General features: G+C 40.4%; 1 protein-coding gene across 1 annotated transcript; it reads right to left on the reverse strand.

The window, feature by feature from the left end:
* Positions 1-1,312: 1,312 nt before the first annotated feature.
* On the reverse strand, positions 1,313-22,572 carry loxhd1a (lipoxygenase homology PLAT domains 1a). Its single transcript, XM_077737975.1, has 41 exons — positions 22,044-22,572; positions 20,946-21,060; positions 17,986-18,066; positions 17,100-17,284; positions 16,420-16,518; positions 16,195-16,343; positions 15,414-15,537; positions 14,864-15,114; positions 14,665-14,800; positions 14,435-14,595; positions 14,248-14,334; positions 14,028-14,163; positions 13,126-13,280; positions 12,890-13,050; positions 12,463-12,539; positions 12,055-12,251; positions 11,528-11,720; positions 11,249-11,409; positions 10,571-10,904; positions 10,354-10,505; positions 9,826-9,959; positions 9,447-9,601; positions 9,115-9,219; positions 8,809-8,937; positions 8,490-8,657; positions 8,233-8,414; positions 7,957-8,073; positions 7,157-7,319; positions 6,837-6,991; positions 6,561-6,770; positions 6,021-6,138; positions 5,742-5,950; positions 5,475-5,660; positions 5,256-5,383; positions 4,533-4,650; positions 4,255-4,432; positions 3,274-3,459; positions 3,041-3,211; positions 2,822-2,960; positions 2,394-2,549; positions 1,313-1,793 (listed from the first exon to the last, which is right to left on the reverse strand). The coding sequence occupies exons 1-41, from the start codon at positions 22,570-22,572 to the stop codon at positions 1,313-1,315; spliced, it is 7,071 nt and encodes a 2,356-aa protein (XP_077594101.1).
* Positions 22,573-22,806: the final 234 nt, after the last annotated feature.

A 22,806-nucleotide genomic window follows, 5' to 3' on the forward strand; every position in this document is an offset into this window, starting at 1 on the left:
CGTTGGAATGTTTCTCCCGAAAAGAAGAATGCCAGTGAAAGGGTATGCCACCATCCGGTCGGTGTGTGAGTGTTCAAATCTGCCGTTTCAGCTGTGACTGTGCAGTGTTTTTCAATATAGGATATTTTATCTGAAAATAGAACTATTTATCATTAATATTAAAGCAATAGCGCATTTACGGTGATGAGTGTATGCGACGTGAATGAGCACATTGCGAATACGTGTTAGATTCACGCGTGGTGGAATTTTTTGTACCTTATTTATTCTTACTACTAATGACAAAAGTGGCATTGCTAAACCCAAACTTTTCTTTTGTTTTTTATTTCATGGCTTGTATATTATCCTTTTGTATGTGCTCTTTTTGTAATAAATGGTTAAAAAAAGACATTTTTAACGTATCAATTTCTAACAACTCTTCAAAAACAAGTTAAATCAATATATCTCAAATTTAAATGTTAAAAAATCATTTTAATACTTCATTTATTTTGTGTAATAAGAGAATAAATCCATTAAAAAATAATTAGCGGGAGTATTACTTTAATTTTCTGTCTAATACTTTTCTGATCATCATTCCTTTCTTCTTTCTAATCCGTTTTTCATGTACAGGTGCTCAAATGTCTTCTTTTATAGTACTTTATTTTTGTGTCTATAAAACTCAACAACCATGCCAAAGGAGTTTCAACTCTTCTGGAAAAATACCAGGCTTTACAACAATGGCACATTTGCTTCTTTCCCTTGCCCACAAAAAAATTAAAGATACCATATTGGCCAGAATATAAGACAATGTTTTTTTGTGCTTTGAAATAAGACTGTAAAAGTGTCAAGGTCTAGACGTTATACACATTTCTAATGCTACATATGTGTAAAGTGAATGCAGTTATTGCAATTTTGTTGTTTTATCACAGTAGATTGGTTCATTTTCATTTAAAAAAAACCAACAGAATCCATTCATTAACAAATCTAATTGTGCTTTAGTTTACATATTCATTTTTTTCATGAATTGAATGAATTCAATTAACATGCTTTTTCTCTCGAATATATAGTTATATCTATGTTTTAGGTGTACTACATTATTTTCTGGAGAAAAATTGAATCTGGTGTTCAAAAATTATTTTTTCCAAACTTGAGTCTTGAAAAAGAAAGGGTCGTCTTATAATCAGGATCGTCTTATATTCGAGTCAATATGGCAAGCAGTTCAAACTTTGTCACATTTTTCAACATGTAAACAAAATGATTGAATAAAGTAGTACACCAAATGGAAGTGAGATGTAAAAAATAAATACATAAATAAAAACAATAATTTAAAAAGTATTCAGTATTTAGGGTAAAGAACTCTGACGATCTGACCATCAGCCCTCTTAGTGTCCAGCCACTTGCCACACAGGAAAATGGTGGTGACGCCATTGGCCGTGTTGGTCACCTCCACGCGATCCAGCAGCCAGCCCGGATGAAGGCCGCCATTGTTGTGCTCCATTCGCACCTTCCGCAACTCCCCCACGTCCAGCATCTCCAGCAGGAAACGGTCGGTCTGCTGCCGCTCGAACAAGTTGCGAAACCTCTGGCGCAGCTGCCGCTGGCCCGAGTCGCCGTTGGAGCCGAAGACGGTGATGAAGACGTCGGCGTCGGTGCCCGCACCCTTCTCGTCGCCCGTGATGACGATGATCTCGTACTTGACCGGTGTTAAGCCACGGGCTTTGCTGGCGAAGCTTTCCATGGACTTGCTGCACTCCAGGGTTAAGAAGTCGTCCCTCTTCGACGACAGCGGGATGGCGGCGTTGCAGCGAAAGATGTACCTGAAGGTAATGCCAAATTATCCCATGTTTACAGTTTGGTATTTTAATATTACTTTGTTAGAAATTTTGGGTCTCGGGTAGAAATTGTTCTGTTTCACATCCTTTTTTGAGCTGCATAGTTTTTGCATTGAAAAAATCTCAAGGCATCTGAAAATCTAACTTAAAACTTTGTTGCCTATATTAATAATATAATAGGAATCATATTACATTATTCCAAAACCTAATTCTCTACACTGACTTAATCGAGTAATGTAAAAATAAGCACTGTAATGTCTTTCATCTTGTCATTTTACGACTTTATGACCCCTTAATATTACCTGAAAAGCAATGTTGTGCTCACAAACACTTTTTATCGCCAAAAGTGGATGCCCTTGAAACCAACTTCCGTTTCACATAACATAAAAACACACAAACGACAATTTATTTTTACTCCCAATCGCCTAAAATTAAATAATTAAATAGTAAAACAAAAGTTGAACTTCCACGCTTCAATTTCACATTACGATTTGAATCTTGTAATAGTAGAATCTATGATTTAATGATCATCATAGTTTGATAATTAATATTAAGATTTTCGTTTATTTAAAAAAAAAGTCTTACTTGTTGCCCAGCTCTCGTTCGGTGACCACCACCTGTTCCACATGCCAGTAATGCTCTGTCTTGACTTTTTTACCGTCCTTGGACGTGTGGCCCAAGCAAATGCTGACGATGTCGCCAAGATTCTTTGACGTGAATTCAAACCTGTCAACGTTTCCCCTAAAAGACAAAGCGTTTTTTTTTTATTTTTAAAATCCAACAATTTTAAGGCAATTTTCAAGATGCGTCCTATACACCGTCGGCTTATATGCGAGATAATACAGTAGTTAAAGATGTGTAAGTCTTGATAATCGACTTTTGAATTCATCAACAAATACTAATTTGACGTGAAAACATATGATTGCGGGACTTTAACAGCAGAAGATTGAAAAGAGCCACATGATTGACACAAAAAGGGATCACTGGCATGGAAAATTTGTCCAAGTACCGACCTGAGAAACCTCTTCTTCTTGGACGAGTTCTCCATTAAGAACTCTTTTGATCGTCCCTTCCTTCCCTCCAACACGATCCATCCATTCTCCTTGGTCTCCGCCTCTGCCGTGTCTCGAGTAGTGACGCAGATTTCATACTCTATTGGAAAAATACATCAAAAGTATGTAACAATGTCACGTATAAGAAAAAAGATAGATTATTATTATTATTTTGTTTACTGGTTTTCTCATCAAAATCCAGGTATTCATTGTTAGCGCACGCCAATTCCCTCATGATCTGCCCATCGCCATCGTTTTTAGCGAGCCAGCGGTCGCACGGGAAGCGGAAAGTAGTGTCCGCCAACTCGTCCTTCACGTCGATGTAGTCCAAGTGCCACCCGGGCGCCAAACCTGCACGCAATCGCCGCCGACTCGGTCAGTCCTTCGAGTGGCTTTCTTCATGGGGACCTTACCTGTATTGTCATGCCACACTCGGACTTTGGAGAGGTCACCCATGCTCAGGATTTCCGAAAAGCGGAAGGTGTCCACTTGTTTGCGTTCGAACTTGTTGGACTTGTTGCACTCTTTCAATGCTAAAGTCCCCGTGTCGCCATTCTCGCCGAAAATTATGATCCAAACATTGGCATCGGTGCCGGCCCCTAAAGCGAACAAAAAAATATAAAACTTTCACTTTTTGGGGCCTTTCATGTAATATTCATTAATCATTGAATACATAATTGGATGTCCAACATTGTCAATGAAATCCAAAGGGTTAAAATGGGGTATTTTTCTGTACATTCCCATTCAAATCAATCAGTCAAATCAATCAATAAAAGGCCTTTGTCATTATACACAGCTGCGTATAACAAAATTGGTGGTGCTACTCCACAAAGTGTGTTTTCCCAGTAAACACATAAATAAGTAATATATAAGAATATCAAAAATATAAAATAGGCCATTCAGGGTCATTTCCTGAAAATTTGGCTCACTGCCTGTTGATTATGGAGCATTTCCAGGTTAAGTGGTACCTCGAAAAACAAGAGCCCCCAACATTTTTTCCCATTAGTCAGTGCAAAAGGCGTATGTATACCACTTTTGGTTGGACAGTGGTCATGCGTTATCCTATTGTGAGGACATTAGTGTGCATCCTTTTGGGAATATTTTGAAGGGAATACAAAAGCAAACAACCCTCGATAGGTTCCTTTTAGCTGCATCTGAAAGTCAGGGTGGAGGCGGGGCAAATAGAGCCAACCCGGGAGTAGAAAAGTATCAAAATGTAAAACAATTGAATTACGTTTAATGCAAGGTTAGATTAAAGTAATTTTTGAGTGTATCTGCATCGTAATCCAAGTTCATTTAAATGTATTTATGTTATGTTAAGAGCGCATTGCCGTGCAAAAACGAGGTCACTTATATGTTCATTCATTCAAAATTGACAGAACGACAAAACGCACCTGCGACATCACTAGTCTTAACCTGGATCACATAGGTGGTGAGTTCCACCATCGTCTCATCGTCTACTACTGCAGCCATCTCGCAAATCATGGTCCTCCTGGGTCCCCGTATCCTGGATAGCCATTCCTCGTAGGTGAAAACTGATACCTCCTCTGTCGTCAGGTTGCGCATCGTCACCTGTTGGAGACATCCAATGGACGATCGCATTCAGAGCTTCAGACATAAGGTAAAATCTTGACATCTTCTGCATTTAAGTTGTTGATTAAGGCGGACTAACTGTATCCAGGAACCAATCTGGTCTGCTTCCTGACCCGTCAATGCGTAGTCTCATCTTCCTGAGTGGGGCGATGTCATCGATCTCCATGTTAAAGGTATCTTCCTGACCACGCTCAAACCTGAATATTAGTTTAGAAACTCAATTCAGAGGTTTCAAACTACTCATATGCTATGTGAGAGTCAAAGTATAACAAGTCTTCAGGTTTTGATGTCCTGACCTACGACATTTGGACTTTACAACGTCTTCTACACTATTAACTCCCCCGCTCCACTAAATCTGAAATTAGGTAACGCAAAGTACTGGTCTGTGTTTGTTTTTTTCGCCCTCCTTCATCATCCCACAGAAGAAAGCCATTTCTTTTAGGATCACCCCAAAAAATAGCAATTACCATGGAAACTAAAGTTCTCATGAAAAGATGTTTGCGTGAAAATGCTTCACTCATAGCCAAATTCTGTTTTGTGTTGATACTGATGTTACGTTGACAACCCTTATAATTTGAACACACCCTGTAGTGATTTATCTTGGTAAGCAAGTAGTACAGGCATTAAAAAGTGTTGAGTTATGGCTTATATTTTTACTTTTGCAGCCATTTGAATTTGAAAAAACTTGTTGGCTCAACATTTACACACGCGAACAATCTACCCAACTACAATCCGTTTGTACTTCACTCTTACATCACTAAATCAATTAGATGAAACTATCACCCATGTTTAGTGGTTTTACCTGTCCTCGTTCTTCTTCAGCAACATCTCCTCCGTACTTCCATTAGCACCAAACACGGTCATAAAGATCTCAGTGTCCGTTCCCGCATTTTGTACGTCGCCTGTGACCACAGTCACTTCATAAATGACCTAAGAAAGAACCACAAATAAGCCAAATTTCAGGGAAACCAATAGATTTTGAGATCCGAAATGCATTGGTTTCGCACTCTTTACAGTTCACCTTCTGAGAGATGGAAACTGTCTCCGCATCCAGGACGTTAAAAACCCTGGTAGTCAGGCCATCACCGCGATCTTTGGCCAGCCAGCACGAGCATGAAAAGATATATTTGACCCCTTTTGTTGGCACGGCAACAGAGAGCTCATCTACCAACCAACAGCTCTCAGGTGTGGCACCGTCGTGGCCTAGCTGTACGAACACGAGTAGGCTGTCAAGAATGTGGGCTAGGATCTACATTTTTGGATTAGAAGTTAGCTGGTGAAGACTTACCTCAACTTTTTTGATCTCCCACACGTCCGTTCCATGGCACTCGAAACTTTCCATAGATCCGGCCCGGAAGCCGGTCTTCCCGTCTGGGGGGTCCAGCCACAGCCTGTCGGTGCGGCTGTGATTGTCCCCGATGATAATGACGTAAGCTCTGCTCGTGGTGCCGGCATCTCGCTCCAGCCCAGTGCATAATGTGATGTGGTATGGTATGACTGCACAGGAAAAGCTTTGCTATTATTTTTCGTCTCAAGGTGGAGGTCTTGGAATACTGATATTGCTTACCTGGGAGTTCTTCGTCCTCCTCTTCCTTCTTTTTGCTCTTTTTGTTCCTGTTGTTGTCAACGCTCTTCAGCGGTGGTTTCTTCTTGATGCTCAGGCTTTCTCGGGTGCCCTCGTAGCCCTGAAAGAACCATACTTAGATGTTACCAACTAAACCATTTAAAACTGGTCAAAGTGTCCCAATTTTCTATTAAAGATAGGGAAAAAAACACAAAAATTGGAGCAAATTAGAAGGAAACGATTTTTTAATGTCTAAAAAGAAATAAAGCATATGAAAATGTGCCCAGCCTGTTATTAAGGGAGACGTAATACCTGTGTTTTTTCACCAGATGGCAGAAAGAGGCCGTACTACCAGGGCTGAAAGCCGTCCACTTTGTACTATATTTGAGTGGGTTTTTAATCGCTTAATAAGGGAATTGCAATAATTAATAAGGGGAGTGTTTAGCCGAGGTGGACAGGTATGTAAGAGAGAATCTTGAAACATGGATAGTGGTTGTTGTGAGACAGCCAATTGAATTGAATATTTTGGAGGTACTCAGTTACCTTAACGTAGAAAACTCTTTGGATGAGACAGTCTTCTCTCTTCCTGGACAGCCATCGTTCGCACAGGAAGAGAAAGACCTCCTCCGTATCCTCATCGAGAACCTCAACCTGGTCGAGGTACCAGTCGGCGCTCATCATGCTGTTATCATGGCGGATCTTGATCTTGAACACCTGGCCCAGGTCCACAGCTTCAATAGTGAACTTGTCCACCTGCCAAGATGAGAAGCATCATTGTCAAATTGTGGCTTTTGTTCTTCACGGTTGACGTTTCCTTACGGATCCTCGCTCGAATTTGTTACTGTTGGTCTCTGACTTGCTGAGTTTTCTCTCGCCAGTATCTCCAAGGTCGCCGTAGATGGTGAGGAAGACATTGGCGTCGCTGCCAGCTCCGTACATGTCGCCGGTCATCACTGATACTTTGTACGTATGTGCTGTTGTTAAATGAAAACAATCACACGCAAGTCAATTTTAAAAAACTCGGTTTCGGACAATATTATTAGAGATGTCCCAAATTATTTTGTGATAGGATAGACAAAGAGACTCAGGTTGCAATCTACAGTATGAGAAATATCAACTTTGCATTGTGTTTGACGTACTCTCCAAAGCGTCTTCCACTTCCACCTCAGTGATTTTCAGGCTGCCGTCCCGCGACAACTTCTCGGTGATGATGTCAGAGGGCACCAACTCCCTCACAGTCTCGCCATCGTCCTCCGACTTGGCGAGCCAACGCTCACAGGGGAAGATGACTGTTTCTGAACCCTGAAACGCAAGTGGGTCACTCAATCTTGCCTATGTTAAGACTAGTACATCTGCAGGTCTAGTGTGAATATACTTGTCTAAGATTTGAAAACAAATCTCAAGGTAGAAAATCTCTCTACTTTAAAACTATATTGCCTGTATTAACAATATAAAGTCGTTCTTATCAAAGTTATAGCAACAGGAATCATATAAACCCCCAAAACTATCTTCCAAAATCTTCCAAAATTTCTACACCGACCTAATGTCACCAAAAGTGTCTTGGTTTCAGGAGCAAGACAGACACACAAGACATTGTAGACCAAGGTAAAAAAATAATATATTATAATATAGTTTAATAGGAATCCAAACCAACCCATTGCAGATTGAACCCTCAATCTCAAAATTGCAATTTTCAATCAATAAAGATTAAACCGGCTGTCCTATTTATGTTGAATTTGTTTTTTGTTTTTTTGAAATGTAAAAAACAAAAATAGAAAGACATTCTATTTGCCTAATTACTGAGCACAGTAATTTTTACTCTGAATTTGGACTGGATTAGTGAAAATTAAAGTGTCTAAACTAGATTTTTCGCAGATCAAATGTTGTTTTTAATTAATTTTTTTTCTAACAACCAATAAAAATGGAATCAGGGCTGCACCTTTCCTTTCTTGAGCAGACGTCGGATCTCAACTCGGTCCAGGTGCCAGCCCGGGTTGACCCCGCGGTTATCGTGTCCGATGCGGATCTTCTCAATGACCTCCCCTACGTCCTCCAGCTTTAAAAAAAACATCATGTTAACATGTAAATGGCTCACCATAAATTCATTTTCATGAGCGGAGTTTGGAATAGGATTAAACAATATTAAGTTTCATTCATTTTTGGAAATGAATCCTTTTTTGTTGTTATGTTTGTTGAAGAGTGTTAAGTACCGTACCTCCACGATGAACATGTCCTCAGCTCCCCTCTCAAAGTACATAATTCTCTCCCTCTTGTTGACGCAAAGTCGCTTCTGTTGCGTGCACAGTGCCTCTCTTCCATACAGGACTAAAAAGACATCTGCATCTGTGCCCGCTCCAAAAACATCACTTGTGAAGACTTTAATCTCGTAAGGGACAACTACAAAGAACAACAATAAAAAGTATTATCTTGGGGTGAACATGTGGTTGAAAGTAACATTAGTGCCAGTATTACATGGTGCGTAAAGTTCGGTTTGGAGAGGGTTAGGAAAAAGATCCCTGGCGATAGCACCGTCATCCTCGCCTTTGTCCAGCCAGCGTCCACATGGAAAATGAAGTTTTTGTCCTTTGGATGGAGCATCGATTTCCACCCAGTCCAGGAACCAGCCTGCTGAGCCACCACCTAAGGGAACCAAAACAGTATTCAGCTGGACTTTAAAAAAGAAAGCAAATACCATAAGACTTCGAAATGAATCACATCAGTAAGCAAAATCAATCATGGAAAACAAATAGCTAAATTCTTATCAATAACCAGGCCAAGCTCTCTTGACTACCATGGTTGTCGTGTCCAATGCGTAACTTCTTCAGGGGTCCGATGTCTACCGCCTCTACGGTGAATTCGTCGATCATGCCCCGCTCAAATTTGTTCTTGTGTGTTTTGGAGGCTTTCAAGTTAATGGTTCCTAGCAGAGCAGAACAGTAAAGTTGCTGAATCATTCATTGGTTGTGTTGTTGGAAATAATCCAATTTCACTTGAATAGTCTGGAAAATAATTGACTAATTTTATATATATCTGTTCATCCATCAGATGAACTATGAATGCCAAAAAAACAATGGATGGTGTATTTAATATGGCCCACCTGTGTCATCCTTGAGGCCGTAGAGTGTCATAAAGACGTTGGCGTCCGTCCCAGCATACTTCTTGTCGCCGGTTTTTAGTCTCACCGTGTATGTGGTGGACATAGCTGCCGTGAAAAAATGTTTTAGATTAGATTAGAACTTTATTTCAATCCCGTATTTGGGAAATTTCTTGGTTGCATTAGCAAGACAGACACACAAGACATTGTAGACCTAGGTAAAAACTATATTTGATCCATATCAACTCATTGTTTCAACCATTACTGGCCATAAAAAAAATTCTAAACATGCCAACGCGCCGTTATTGGCCGACGAGTTCACACAATAACCTCACCTTTCTGCTCCAGGCCCAACGTGGCCTCCGAGTCGTTGTCGTCATCGTCGTCATCGCCCTTCTTCATGAAGGCTTCGTCTACGGGGACCAGCTCCCTAGCCAGCTGCCCGTCGTCCTCGTCCACCGCCAGCCATCGCTTACACGGAAAGAAGTAACTGGAAAACAGTGGCAGCTGACACCATTACGATCCATTTGGGTTTGTTTCAATGTTCTATGCAAAGCCCCACCATCCATCCCAGTTTGGTATAAATGGGAGAGTACCATTTCTCACAATATGTGGGCAGGAGTGAATGTGAGAAGCTGTGTTGGCTCATCAAAATGAATACTTCATGGATACATTGCTGTTATAATGCATTTTATTGGATTTTTAGCCACTTACGTGGTTTCGTCCTTGTTATCTACAATCTCCACCCTATCCAGGAACCAGCCTGCTCCAGCCTGGCTGTTGTCGTGTCGGATCCTCAACTTCTTCAGTGGTCCCAAGTCCACTGAGGTGATGCTGAAGACGTCGCCCTGGTAACACATACGCAAGTTGATGCTGATTTATTCGATTTAACCAATCCATGTATATATATGTATGTATATGTGTATATGTGTATACGTGTATATATGTATATATGTATATATGTATTTATGTATATTTGTATATATGTATATATGTATATACATATATGTATATATGTATACGTGTATATATGTATATATGTATTTATGTATATATGTATTTATGTATATATGTATTTATGTATATTTGTATATATGTATATTTGTATATATGTATATACGTATATATGTATATATGTATGTATGTATATATGTATATATGTATGTATATTATGTATATAGGTATGTATATATGTCACAAAAGAATGATATTGCGTGTTTTTGACAGTGTATATGGTCTTACCTGACCTCTCTCAAATTTATTGAGGTTGTTGGACTTCCTTAAGCGCCGCTCGCCCGTGTCGCCAATTTCGCCGTAGACGTTGATGTAAACTTTAGCGTCGGTACCCGCTCCCCACATATTTCCCGTGAACACGTGCACTTCGTATGAGTTAACTAAAGGGAGGCAAGTAAAGATTTCAATGATGTTACATTTCTACTTCTCTCGGGGACACATTTACTTTCGAGGTCTTCGTTGTCCTCCATCAGGAGTTCTACAACAATCTCGCCATCCTCCTCGTCCCTGGCTAGCCAACGGTTGCAAGGGAAGCTGAACATCTCCACCACCTCTTGCAGTTCCTCCACCATCTCCACTTCTTCCTCCTCATCTTTCTTTTTCTTTTTCTTTTCCTTCTTTTTGTCCTTCTTGGGGTCTTCCCGCTTGACCTCCACCTGTACCATGGCCATGGTCAGGCGCTTTATATCCACCGACTCTAGGAACCAGCCGTCACCAATGCCCGTGCCGTCATGGTAGATACGCAGCTTGTAGATCTTGCCTATATCCTGAGCTTCCATCTGGCAAAGCAGAGCTGGTTTTCATTTTACAGATAAAATTGACTTCAGTAGCACAACAAAGTACAAAGTCTCAGATCCATAAAATCTGGCAACTCAGACCTGACTCGCATGCAAAAATGATCAATCGGGACATCCTTACAACAAAATGCTTATTTATTTATCTATTTTTTGACTTATTTATTAGGTATTTGAGTCTAAAATATATTTTTCTGTGTCTGTATTCTCACCCTCTTGCTACTTTGACAGTGAAATTTACCAAATACGAGATTAAGTGATCTAATCTAATTTAAAAGAGTTGTACTTTATTAGGTCCCACTACCATGCGAAAAGAGCTCGACACCCACCTTGAAGATCTCAGTGGTGCCTCGTTCAAAATTGTTGGAGCGGCTCTTCAGCGGAAGAACTTCGGTTTTTCCGTCTTCTCCATAAATCTGATAGAAGACGTTGGCGTTGGTGCCCCCCATGCGCACGTCTCCTGTGACCACGCTCACTTCGTAGTTGATCACTATTGTCAAACATCATTTGGGGAGAATAATCCATAAGAATCGAATGGAATTGTGACTTGTACATGAGATCTGAGGCAATACACACTCCTAGTCACTAGTATAGGTTTGAATATTTACATTTCTCTATGTCAAGGATCTCGCTGGGATAGATTTCCACTTCTACTTTCCCATCAGCTTCATCTTTGCAGAGCCAGCGATGGCTGGGGAACATGTATTCCTTGCCTTGGACCGGCACCGAGATCTGAACACTGTCAAGAAACCAGCCGGCACGTAGGCCTTCGTTGCTATGGCCGATGAGGAGTCGGTTGATCTGCCCAGATGAGAAAAGATCTCAATCAAGGTCAGAATACTTCAATAACTTCTTTATTGCCTTGTTTTGTTTTTTTATGAGTAGAGTTTTTGGAATATAAATCACACTCGAGGATATGTTGCATGAGTTAAGGGATAAACAATAAATAAACAGGAAGACAAACGTATAAATTGCATTTTGGGGGGCATTTTTTGATCAATTCGAAACTTTATGAGGCAAATGAACTATAGTCAAAATGGACTGAACGCCTAACCCCGTCAATGGCACCCTTTGAGTTAAACAAGTGGGTTAAAAAACGTTAAAAAAACGTTAAAAAAAACGTTAAAAAACGTACCTTCCCAATATCGAAGGTTTCCACGGTGAAGATGTCAGTTCGACCGGTCTCAAAGTAGTTCCTCAAGTCGTTGTCCGATACCGCCAGGGTTATTTTACCCGTGTCGCCCTTCTCGCCATACAACTTGACGAAGACCCTAGAGTCGGAGCTGGCACCGTTCACGCTGCCCGTCTTGATGGCGATGTGATAACTTACATCTGATTGGGCGGTATTGGCAATAAATTACCACACAAGATATTGTAGACCTAGGTCAAAAACTGGAGCCACACACAGGAAGGTGGGGACCATCGGCAGACTGAGACTATATCTTGTCTTTGTGTGTTTTTGTTCGATCCCCAACAATTCCAATGCGAATTGGTCAATTTGAGAATAGTGAAACACATATTTGGCCGATATTTTGATACCTACTGAAAAGACGCAGGCCTTCTCCAGCTGGGACCAAATCACGGACGATCTGGCCGTCATCTTCGTTACGATCCAACCACCTAATTAGAGAAAAGCAACCAAAATGGCGCTGTTTAAGCGGCAGCCGGCGGCCACGGTAGCTCCGTCCACTCTTGTTAGTTTTGTGTTTTTGCTGCTTTTATGTTTAATGATTTGATAATTCCATTTACTTTGATTTGCTATGTACTTTGTGCTTTTGCTTTGCAGTTCTGTCTAATCACCCTCTTGCTACTGCCACAATGTAATTTCCCGAATATGGGACGAATAAAGTTATCCAATATCCAATCCAATCCAAAATAATGTCTTAACAATTGAATCCAATAAAAGAAATGAGATGAAACAATTTGTACTTGAACTTGAAGAATTTCCAGTCAATAAATGAAGACCTTGCCTGTAACATGGGAACTCGATGGCTAAGGACTCCGGCTGGCCTTCCTCCCTCACCATGACCTTATCGAGGAACCAACCACAACCACCACCGCGGCCATCGTGTCCAACTCTTACCCGATGGACGCTGCCCAATGACACCGCTTCGATGAGAAACTCATCATGCTGTCAGGAAATGATGATTGGAAAAAAGGCTCGATAAGAATCGAACATCATTTGCTCATCATGATCTTTACTCACGTTGCCCTTTTCGAATTTGTTGACATTGTTTTTGCTCATAAACATGAGTCTCTCGCCGGTGTCGCCCAGGTCACCGATGACGTTGAGGAAGACGCTGGCATCGGTGCCGCCACCGCCAACGTTGCCAGTGCAGATGGTGATGCGATACTTCATTACTTTTACACAAAAAAATGAGCCAGATAAATAAAATTCAATTCAATTCCATTTCAAGGAGTTTTTTTGCATTACATTTATCGTTTGTTCCAATCATAAGGGGTGCAACAATACTTCTACTTTACCAATAAAATAATTAACCAATACATAATTTGATTAAAGGTAATTTAATTATAAGAATATGCTTATATTACTGTGATTGGCTGGCCACCAATCCAAGGTCTCCCCTGCCTTGTGCCCGAAGTCAGCTGGGATAGGCTCCAGCACCCCCTGCCACCCTTTTAAGGATAAAGCGGTTCAGAAAATGAATGAATAAATAAATATACTTGTATTAATTCTATCAAAACAAAAAATATCGAACCATATCTTGCCTTTTGTTAATAAATGTTTTCATTTATGCACCCACACACACCAAGAGACAATTTAGTGTATAATTAGCCTAGCATCCATGTTTTTGGGCATCTGGGAGGAAACCGCAGTACCCAGAGAACATGCAAACTCCACACAAAAATCAGAACACACCGGGAATGGAACCCTCGCTCTAAGAACTGTGCAGCAGACCTTCTAACCTCACGTTCATCGTGCCACAGGATATAATTTGTGTTTGATAAATCTAAAAATTATTTTGTAAAGGAATTGGATTTGGTTTACAGTCCTGGTTTTTGGTTTCGGACAAAAATCTTCATTTCAATGCAAGCTTGGAGTTGACAAATCAACCAATCGGTGTAATTGTAGCGCTTATTTCGTACAAGGTAGCGGCTCTGGACAAAGTACTCCAATTGCCGGCAGCTCTCGCACAATCTCATTGTCGTCTTCATTGACATCAAGCCAGCGGCCGCATTCGAACCCGTATTTCTCCATGGTCAATGTCTTCAGTAAAGTCATCTGCAATAAAACACGAGCAAAATGGAATGACACTGCCCAATATGTCCATGGTTTTCACAAACCTGCACACTAAAAGATCCTCACCCTCGCCAGATGCCAACCAGAAAATGGGTTCCTCTTTTCATGCCAGATTCGTAGTTTTAAAAGTCGTCCAACGTCGGGCATTTCAATCTACGAGGGATTCCGCAAAAACACCCCAAAAATCCAACAAACCATAAATTGAATTTCAGCACTCAGTGATTTAATGTGCAAGGGTTAATCCGAGGATTACCATGAATTTATCAAGGCGGCCTTGTTCAAAGCTGTCCGAGTTGTTCTCTAGTTTGATCTCGTCGGATTTTCCATGCTCACCGTAGATCTGCAGGAACACCTGAGCATCTGTCCCTGCTCCCTTCAAATCCGATGTCCAGATCCACAAGGACCAAGGGAACTCTACAGTACAAACCAGCGAGTACATAACATTTTCTAAATATAGTCACCAATAGATCTAATGGTCCTCACTCTTTAGCTTCTTCTGTCGTAGCGAAACCATTTCATAGAGCTCCCTCTCAATGAGTCCATCGCCTTCGTCCTCATCGAGCCACATCCCACAAGGAAATGTCTGCTCCATCCCCGTGAATGGACAATAAACAACCACCTAGAAGTGAAATGACCATCAGCCTGGACCGCATCACCCCGAAAATCCTCATGGACGACATACCTTCTCGCAGTACCAGCCTGCACCCACCGCTCCATTGTCATGCCCGATGGTGACCCTGCTGAGAGGACTAATCAACTCGCAGATCTCCACGTTGAAGATGTCGATGAGGCCACGCTCGAAGGCGCCACCTTCCAGGAACATCTTGCCGCTGTTCTTTAAGCCCTTAGAACCGTGCATGACCATGTGGATTTTGGAGTTGGTCCCTGCGCCCCGCACGTCGCCAGTCATCACTTGAACGTTGTACACGATTCCTGGCAGGATGAGATATACCACACATTTGAAAAGATGCAAAACTTTGTGGGTAAGACCATGTATGAGCCGCACCCTTAAAATTGCCCTAAAATCGTTGAATATGGCAATAAGCCACCCCCTGATTCACAATTTTCACATCCATATTCATGGTTTTAATAGGGAGTACAAATATGTTTCATTGACAATGATAATGCGTCCATTTGAATACTAATGTTTCCGTACCATTGACAGCCTTTCCATTTTAAGTGATGCTTGACGTTGCAACCTTATCTTTTCTTTCTAGTGTGAGGCCACTCACCCATTGGCTGCAGCGAGCCAACCAACACGTCTCTTTGGATTTTGCCGTCATCTTCATCCATGGCAAACCAGCGATTGACAGGGAACTCGTACACTTCTTTATTTCCAATGTCATCAATAGCAACCTAAAGAGACCAACTCAATTCAGGTATTGCAGAAACTTTGTTGTTTAGGTGCCGCTTTGTGGTTATTTGTGAAAATTACAGTAGTGCATTGGAATATACAATATTTCCTCGCATATAAGCCGCCCCCACGTATAAGTCGTACCCTTAAAACTGCCTTAAAATTGTTGAATTTTACAATTTCTCCCATATTTGCAATTTTCAACCCCAAATTCATGGTTTTAAATGTGTTACTTTGAAGGTAAAATCTTAAGAAAAATCATCGCACGTGGCATTTCCGAGACACTGTATGAATCAAAAGCACATTATTAGGGTCAATATCATAAGGAAGTAGTAATATGCCTGTCTTTGTTTATCCAAAATATCAAATGGTTCAATTTGAAAAAAGAAATGTCTATCTTGATGAGAACCTGATACTTTTAAATGAATTAGTACAATTCTCAAACCAGAAGTTTAAGATGTTGTGACAGTCAAATTACTTCTAATGTTGAAATATGTAGATTTTTTTTCAATGGTGTTATGGTGTTTCGTCTTTTTCACCTTGCAATTGCCCTCGATTCAGTCATAATTTTCTTTGTCTGACAAATGCGGCTTATATGCGAGTAAATACGGTACATTTTAAAACAGCATAGTGTGAAAACACAGAATAGTACCACGTGCCTTATCAAGGAACCATCCAGCAGAAGAGCCTCTGTTGTTGTGGCCAATAGTGATCTTTTTCAATCTTCCCAGGTTAGGTGCTTCAATAGTGAATTTGTCCTCCGATCCACGTTCAAAGTTGTCCTTGTCGCTGTCTAACCGCCGTTCCCCTTTTACGTATAGTAACATAACGGATCGTTTGAAGTTGACACAACATGTAGAGAGGCGAGCAAAGGTTTCACCTACCCGTGTCGCCATATTCTCCGAAGATGTTGAGGAAGACATCGGCATCGGTTCCACTTCCTTTCATGTCGGGGGTGAAGACACTCACTGTGTATTTATTCACTGTAATGATCAACATTCCTTCTTAGATCACTTCACTTGAATGCATCAAAGATGGCTAAGGGCTATTTGAAATGAATTGAATGCTTTTATCGTCATTATACAAGTATGTTGAGATTTAAAGCTTCGTCACAGTGCAAAAATAACAACAATAAAAAAACTAATAGATAATCAATGCATAAAAGGCCTTGGTTAGGTCCTACTAGGTGCAGTACTAGAGGGTGATGGTTTTTGGGAAGGACTGTCCTTGAGTCTGTTTGTCTTGGCTGTTAATGTTCTGTAATGGACTCACAATGGGTTTTATGGACTGGATATTCACTGTTAATTTGCACAGTGTCAAACCAAAGACTCATTTGGAGATGTTTTTTCCCGAAACCTGTTGAAGCTGAAATACAGGCATGCATGAGCCGCATTTGGCTTCGGAACCACAGGTTTAATAGCCTACTTTAAATCGGTTTGCAACCAATTCCTTTAAATAGTTTGTTTTATGTTTTGTGGGTCTCCCCTTATAGACCTGCCTACCAAAATTTCATGTTGCCATTTGAAACAGTTTGATTATTATTATTTGTGTGTATTTGTCTCACATTTTGGGACATCCATCTGGTTGAGGCTGCCCAGCAGGTCCCTGACAAACAGGTTGTCGCCTTCTTCGCGGCTCAGCCAGTTGTTGCAGGCAAAGTAGAAGCGCAGGTGAGGCCGACTCATGTCGGTCACCACCACCCTGTCTAAAAACCAGCTGGCGTTCATTCCCGTGTTGTCATGCTCGATCCTGTGCGATAACACACCAGCAATGTTTTCAGTCTCTTGCGTTCACTGATTAAAATCACAGAATGTATGCAACATTATTTGTATGGATGAAGATTAGAGGCACTGGAGGGAAAAAAGGGCCAAGAGTATTCTGAATTTACACTCAGAATCCTGACTTTTACCTCAAAATTCTGAAAAAGACTATCTGACTTTTTCCTCAAAATAAACATCCAAATCCTGAATTAAAAGTGTCCATTATTATTTCCCCCGAACCGCATAATAAAAATTGTTTCAAGTTAGTCACGAATCAGATAAGCGCATTTTCCTTGCAGCAAATTTCCGATTCCTCTTTCAAATAATCATAGCCGTAAATCTGCCAAAAGCCGCATGCGAATTGGAACCACCTCACATGTTCGGACTCCTAGCAACGCCCCCCCAATAAAAGATGTTAACACCCGAAAGCAGATGGTGCTTAACCTTCCCTCTGTAGGATCAAATCCAAGCAAAGTGCCGCACAGCTGGAAAATAAATGTAAATGCGACCTCGACCTTTTTAAGCCGCAGTTATCTTCCGTCTGTCAGCCTTTTCCGATCCCCACTCGTACCAGTGGTTTTAATTCCTCTAAGGACCAAACTGTGCTCATGACATCATGTAGTATTTTAAACTCATTTTTTTACCCCTTAATATGTCATGTCATGTCATAAAAATAGCCTTGTATATTACCTGAGCTTCTTGAGTGCACCCACATTGTGCGTTTTGACACGGAAAACATCCGTTTTGTTCTTTTCGAATGCAGTTCGGCTTCTGTAAAGACAGCAGTTAGCAAAGTGGCAAAAATAACAATAAGAGTAGGAGGTGAAGAAAAGATCATTTTAGGATGTAGGCCAGACATGGATGAGCAAACTACGGCCCGCGGGCCACATCTGGCCCGAGAGGCGTACCACACCATTGTCGACCTGCTTCTTCATCACGACAGATATATGATGATTTTTTTTTTTCATTTTCCCAGGGAGTTGGCAACCCTCAACCCAAAATGCAAACTTTGGAATTCATGCAACTTGTGAGTCCCACTGAATTTCCAAAGCGCTGCACGCCGGCCCGTATCGTGTTATTAGTCACACAATACGAGCGTGACCTTATATAAGTACAAGCATATTTAGGAGTAAGGTGAAACTTCTGGATGCACTTGTCGTGTATGCTATTTCATCAGCTGCAGTCACACAGCATGGACACGCTGAATACACCAGGCTGGCGCTTAGGCTCAAGGTGTGGGTAACATGGTCTCGTGCGGGACAACAATGAAGTTAGGATGTCCTGCCGCCTGGCCCGGTAACTCGATCGCTCAATCAATGCGCGATTGCCTGCCGGTTATTTGATCATTAGCGGGACAGAAATGACATCGCAGTCTTCTTCCATTCGCTTTTGAATCGGGAAGAAGACTGGCCATGCCGTGTAGTTCCGCCTTACTCCAAATACTGTAAAGGGAGAAAAAGCCATCATGGCGACCGAATTGTTTTCACAAGACCGGGCTGTAGCCATTTAACACTTTATCGGGGCAAAGGGAATACATTCGGTCAAAGATCTATTTTTATAAATGTTCCTGTTGTGATTGGATGAAAGCTAAAATGCTTCAAAATTGTCCAGTGGTGAAATCTTAAATTTCATTCAAATTGCAAGAAGTCATACAATGTAATATTCAGAGAGAAAAAATAATATGAATATAACGAGATTAAAATTGAACTATTGCATGGTTAAAATAAAAATATGATCAACATGAAATTATAGATGATAATATTACAAGATTGAAATTGTAAAACAGACATTTTGTTGCTTATTTTTTGGTTTCTAGGGCATCAACTTTTGGCGATATAAAGTCTGTGAGCACATTTTTTTGTTTAATATTAGGAGATTTAAGTCATATTTAGAGAAAAGTCATAAAACTATGCAATTAAAAACATAACGTTACTTATTTTTTTCAGGGTCCATGGACATCAACTTTTGGTGACATTAGGTCAGTGTAAAAATAAGACTTTGGAATCGTTTTGGTGCTTTATGTGATTACTGCTGATAAAACTTTGATGAGAATGACTATTATTAATAAAGGCGACATAGTTTTAAATGAAAATATATTCAGATGGTGGTGTCCTTTGAGATTTTTTCATTTAAAAAGTGTGCCTCATCTCAAAAAATATCTTATCAATAACGAATTAGGAATTGCCCGATAAAGGATTAAATGATATGAAAATGCCATTGACTTAATAACCAATGAATGCAGTGCTCCCTCATACAGTGCTGTACAATACAAACCAACACCAGTCAATCATAAACCTTAAAGTACCTCTTTTCTGTGCTGAAAAGACCAAAGGAAAGTCAAAAATAAGGATTAGTTACTTAGTTACATCACAATGAAGAAGGTTTATTTTTTAAATTGACTGCAAGGTGGACCATCGGAACTAAACCCCAACACTTATTAACTCTTTCACTCCTAATGACAATTATCAACATTAAATCCGTTTCAAATGTAGAGGCTAGAATTGAGTCAGGGGTGCTCAATACATGGATCGCAATGTGCACAATACTTAAACTGCAGACAGTGCGATACTTTTATTTTTTATTTGAACACGCATATCTGGCTCATTTAATGAGTGTCTCAGGCTCTCTGACCACAACTCCTTGTGTGGGTGGAGCTGACAGGCTCACCTAACATAGCCTAAATGAGCTGTGACAGCTGCTCGTTAAGTGACACACTGATATTGGACACTTCAAATGAGTGTTGCAATTAAATCCTTCAATTCAGCGCCCTTTGTTGGTGATGGGATGGGAGCTGTCCAAGGTACCCCCTCACTTCTCATCAACTCAGTGAGTATTTTAATAATTTATATACAAACTCATCGCTATACATATAAAGTTGAATGTACAAATGTGGTTATGCAACATATAAGGATAAATATATGGGTAGATCTTTTTGACCCGATATTTTTTTACTAGCTCATGTGTTTAAAAAGTTTGAGCACCCCTGAACTTACAGTTGTAGTCAAAAGTTTACATACACTTGTGAAGAACATAATGTCATGGCTCCCTTAAGTTTCCAGTTATTTCTACAACTCAGATTTTTCTCTAATAGAGTGATTGGAACAAATAATTTGACCACTTTTTCTGTTAATCTATAATAATGTCATAAAAGAACCAAACTTCATGAATGTTTTTTTGTGACAAAGAAGTATCTGTTCTAATCACTCTATCAGAAAAAAATCAAAGTTGTAGAAATAACTGGAAACTCAAGAGAGCCATGACATTATATTCTTCACAAGCGTATGTAAAAGTTTGACCACAACTGTATATAACTGCAGAGCTTTGTCCATGGAATGGAAAAAGAAGGTTTATTTGGAAGGTTCGCTCGTTTAACGTACATTTTGAGCAAAGAAAGTTTTAGTACCTATGTATTGAATGATTATGTTTCACTGGCATGGGTTTGATTGGCTGGGAACGATCATATGATCCTTCCAACCCTGCCACTCAAAATGATTGAACATCTATTGAAGTCAATTGAACCCAATGAATTGATTTGACATTTATTATGGCTCTAACGCTACTTTTAATTCCGAGGGTCCACCTAAAGTCCGGAGTTAAAAAAGACGACTGTCTGAATAAAGACATTCCAAAAAGATCAACTTCGTCCTCACTTGCTGGCCAGGTGAACCTTGGGTGTAACGCCAAACTCCCCGAAAAGTGTAACAAACACATTGGCGTCGGTCCCGGCTCCTTTGACGTCACCCGTGATGGCAACCACTTCGTAGACTTAAAACAGAAGGCGAAAGAAAGTATTGGTTTAAAGTATTCTTCAACTAAAACCTTGTAATATTCTGACATCAAGAAATGGGTTTTAGTGGGGGTTTGATTGCAGTAAATAAATTAAAAGTTGAGCTGGAGCAAACCCTGGCTGATTTTGGGCCAGAGTTGGGAGACACCCTGAATAGGTGACCAGCCAATCACAGAGCACAAGGAGACCAACAACCATTCACACTCACACTCATACCTAGGGACAATTTAGAGTGTGCAATCCACCTACAATGCACGTCTTTGGAATGTGGGAGGAGTACCCGGAAAAATCCCACGCAGGCTCGGGGAGAACATGGCAACTCCACACCTGTGGGCCATGAGCCGCCCCAATTTCTATCAATCATATTGTAAAACTCGCGAATTCAAATTAAAAGAAAAACAGTCCAAATGTCAACCTCCCGTTTAAAATAAAAAATTCGTATAGAAAATACAATGTAAATTTTCATATTAACACTTTGAACAAACTAAATGGCGAACACATTATATCTTAATGGGATTTCTAGCTCTTAAATTATTCCACTGCTCTTAAACTAATACCAATAATCAGAATTAATTTTAAGAAACTATATATTTACTTCTTATCAAACGTCAAAAACACATTTTATATATGTTTATATATAGAGATATATGTTAACTGAGACAAGCAGAAAGCGATCCATTTTAAGTGCTAAAAAAAGATGCAAAATCAAACAAAACGAATGACGTTAACATTGATTATGAATCATCCAAAATGTTTTTCCTTGTAAAACCGTATATTGAAAATATAATTTATGGCTTCTTCAAATCTGTTGCTGAATCCTAATCAAGGTCAAGCATCGCCCAAGTCAATCATGGGAATGAATGAAATGGAAGATTTGAATTTTTCTGAGTGTTTTTTCTTCTCCGTTTTAGCTTTCATGGATAATAATAATCAAAACGACAGCTGCACATGACACTATTACCTTTCTTTTTGTAGTAGACATCTTCATAATCATCTGAAGAATCCGTATGGTAGTTGAGAAGCTCGCTCTGATAGATTGCCGCATAATCCAAGTGCTTGTTCTTGGATTTCTTCCCTTTTTTCTTCTTGTCCTCATCGCTTTCACCCGAACCCTTCTTGGACTTTTTCTTCTTCTTCTTCTCCTCTCCCTCCTTGTGAGATTTCTTCTTCTTGGCGTCTTTGGTCTTGGCCTTCTTCTCTGTGTCGCTTTCGTCCTGGTTCTCCACCGAAGATTTCTTCTTCTTCTCCTTGGTCACCTGACCTTTGGCGTTTGGGTCGTTATTGTTCTGCTCACCGTCTTCTTGGTCAACCTCGACCTTTTTCTTCTTTTTCTCTTTTTCACCTTTCCTCGAGCTTCTCTTTTCTGATGAGCTCTTGTCCCTCTTCCGTATCTTTTCAACTTTTTCTCCACCGCTCTTCAACTCGGACTCTTCCTCGTCTGGTTCTTCACTTTCTTCTACTAACCTTGAATGTTTCTGTTTAGATGGCATCTTTCCTAAGAACTAATCTGGATTTTGACAGTGCCGAGGCGCCTCATTTAACCCCTCGGAACTTAGGGGGTTCTGGTTTTGCGGATTTTTTGAGCAACACCAGACAAACCGACTGCAAACCAACGGCAAATCATGCGTAGCACTCATTAAAAATGTGTCTGCTCACGTGACCCTGGGGGGAGAAAGCCGTGTGAAAAAGGAGCCTCGCAAAGAGGGAACTTATCCCAGGCGTCC

This window comes from Stigmatopora nigra, chromosome 17 (genome assembly GCF_051989575.1).
Source record: "Stigmatopora nigra isolate UIUO_SnigA chromosome 17, RoL_Snig_1.1, whole genome shotgun sequence".
NCBI lineage: Eukaryota > Metazoa > Chordata > Actinopteri > Syngnathiformes > Syngnathidae > Stigmatopora > Stigmatopora nigra.

Coding starts and splice junctions, on each gene's coding strand:
- loxhd1a (XM_077737975.1), bottom strand. CDS start 22,572: ATGCCATCTAAACAGAAACATTCAAGGTTAGTAGAAGAAAGTGAAGAA. Junction 16,344..16,419: donor CGGAGAATATGGCGACACGG/GTAGGTGAAACC, acceptor TATACGTAAAAG/GGGAACGGCGGTTAGACAGC. Junction 3,460..4,254: donor TAAGACTAGTGATGTCGCAG/GTGCGTTTTGTC, acceptor TGTTCGCTTTAG/GGGCCGGCACCGATGCCAAT.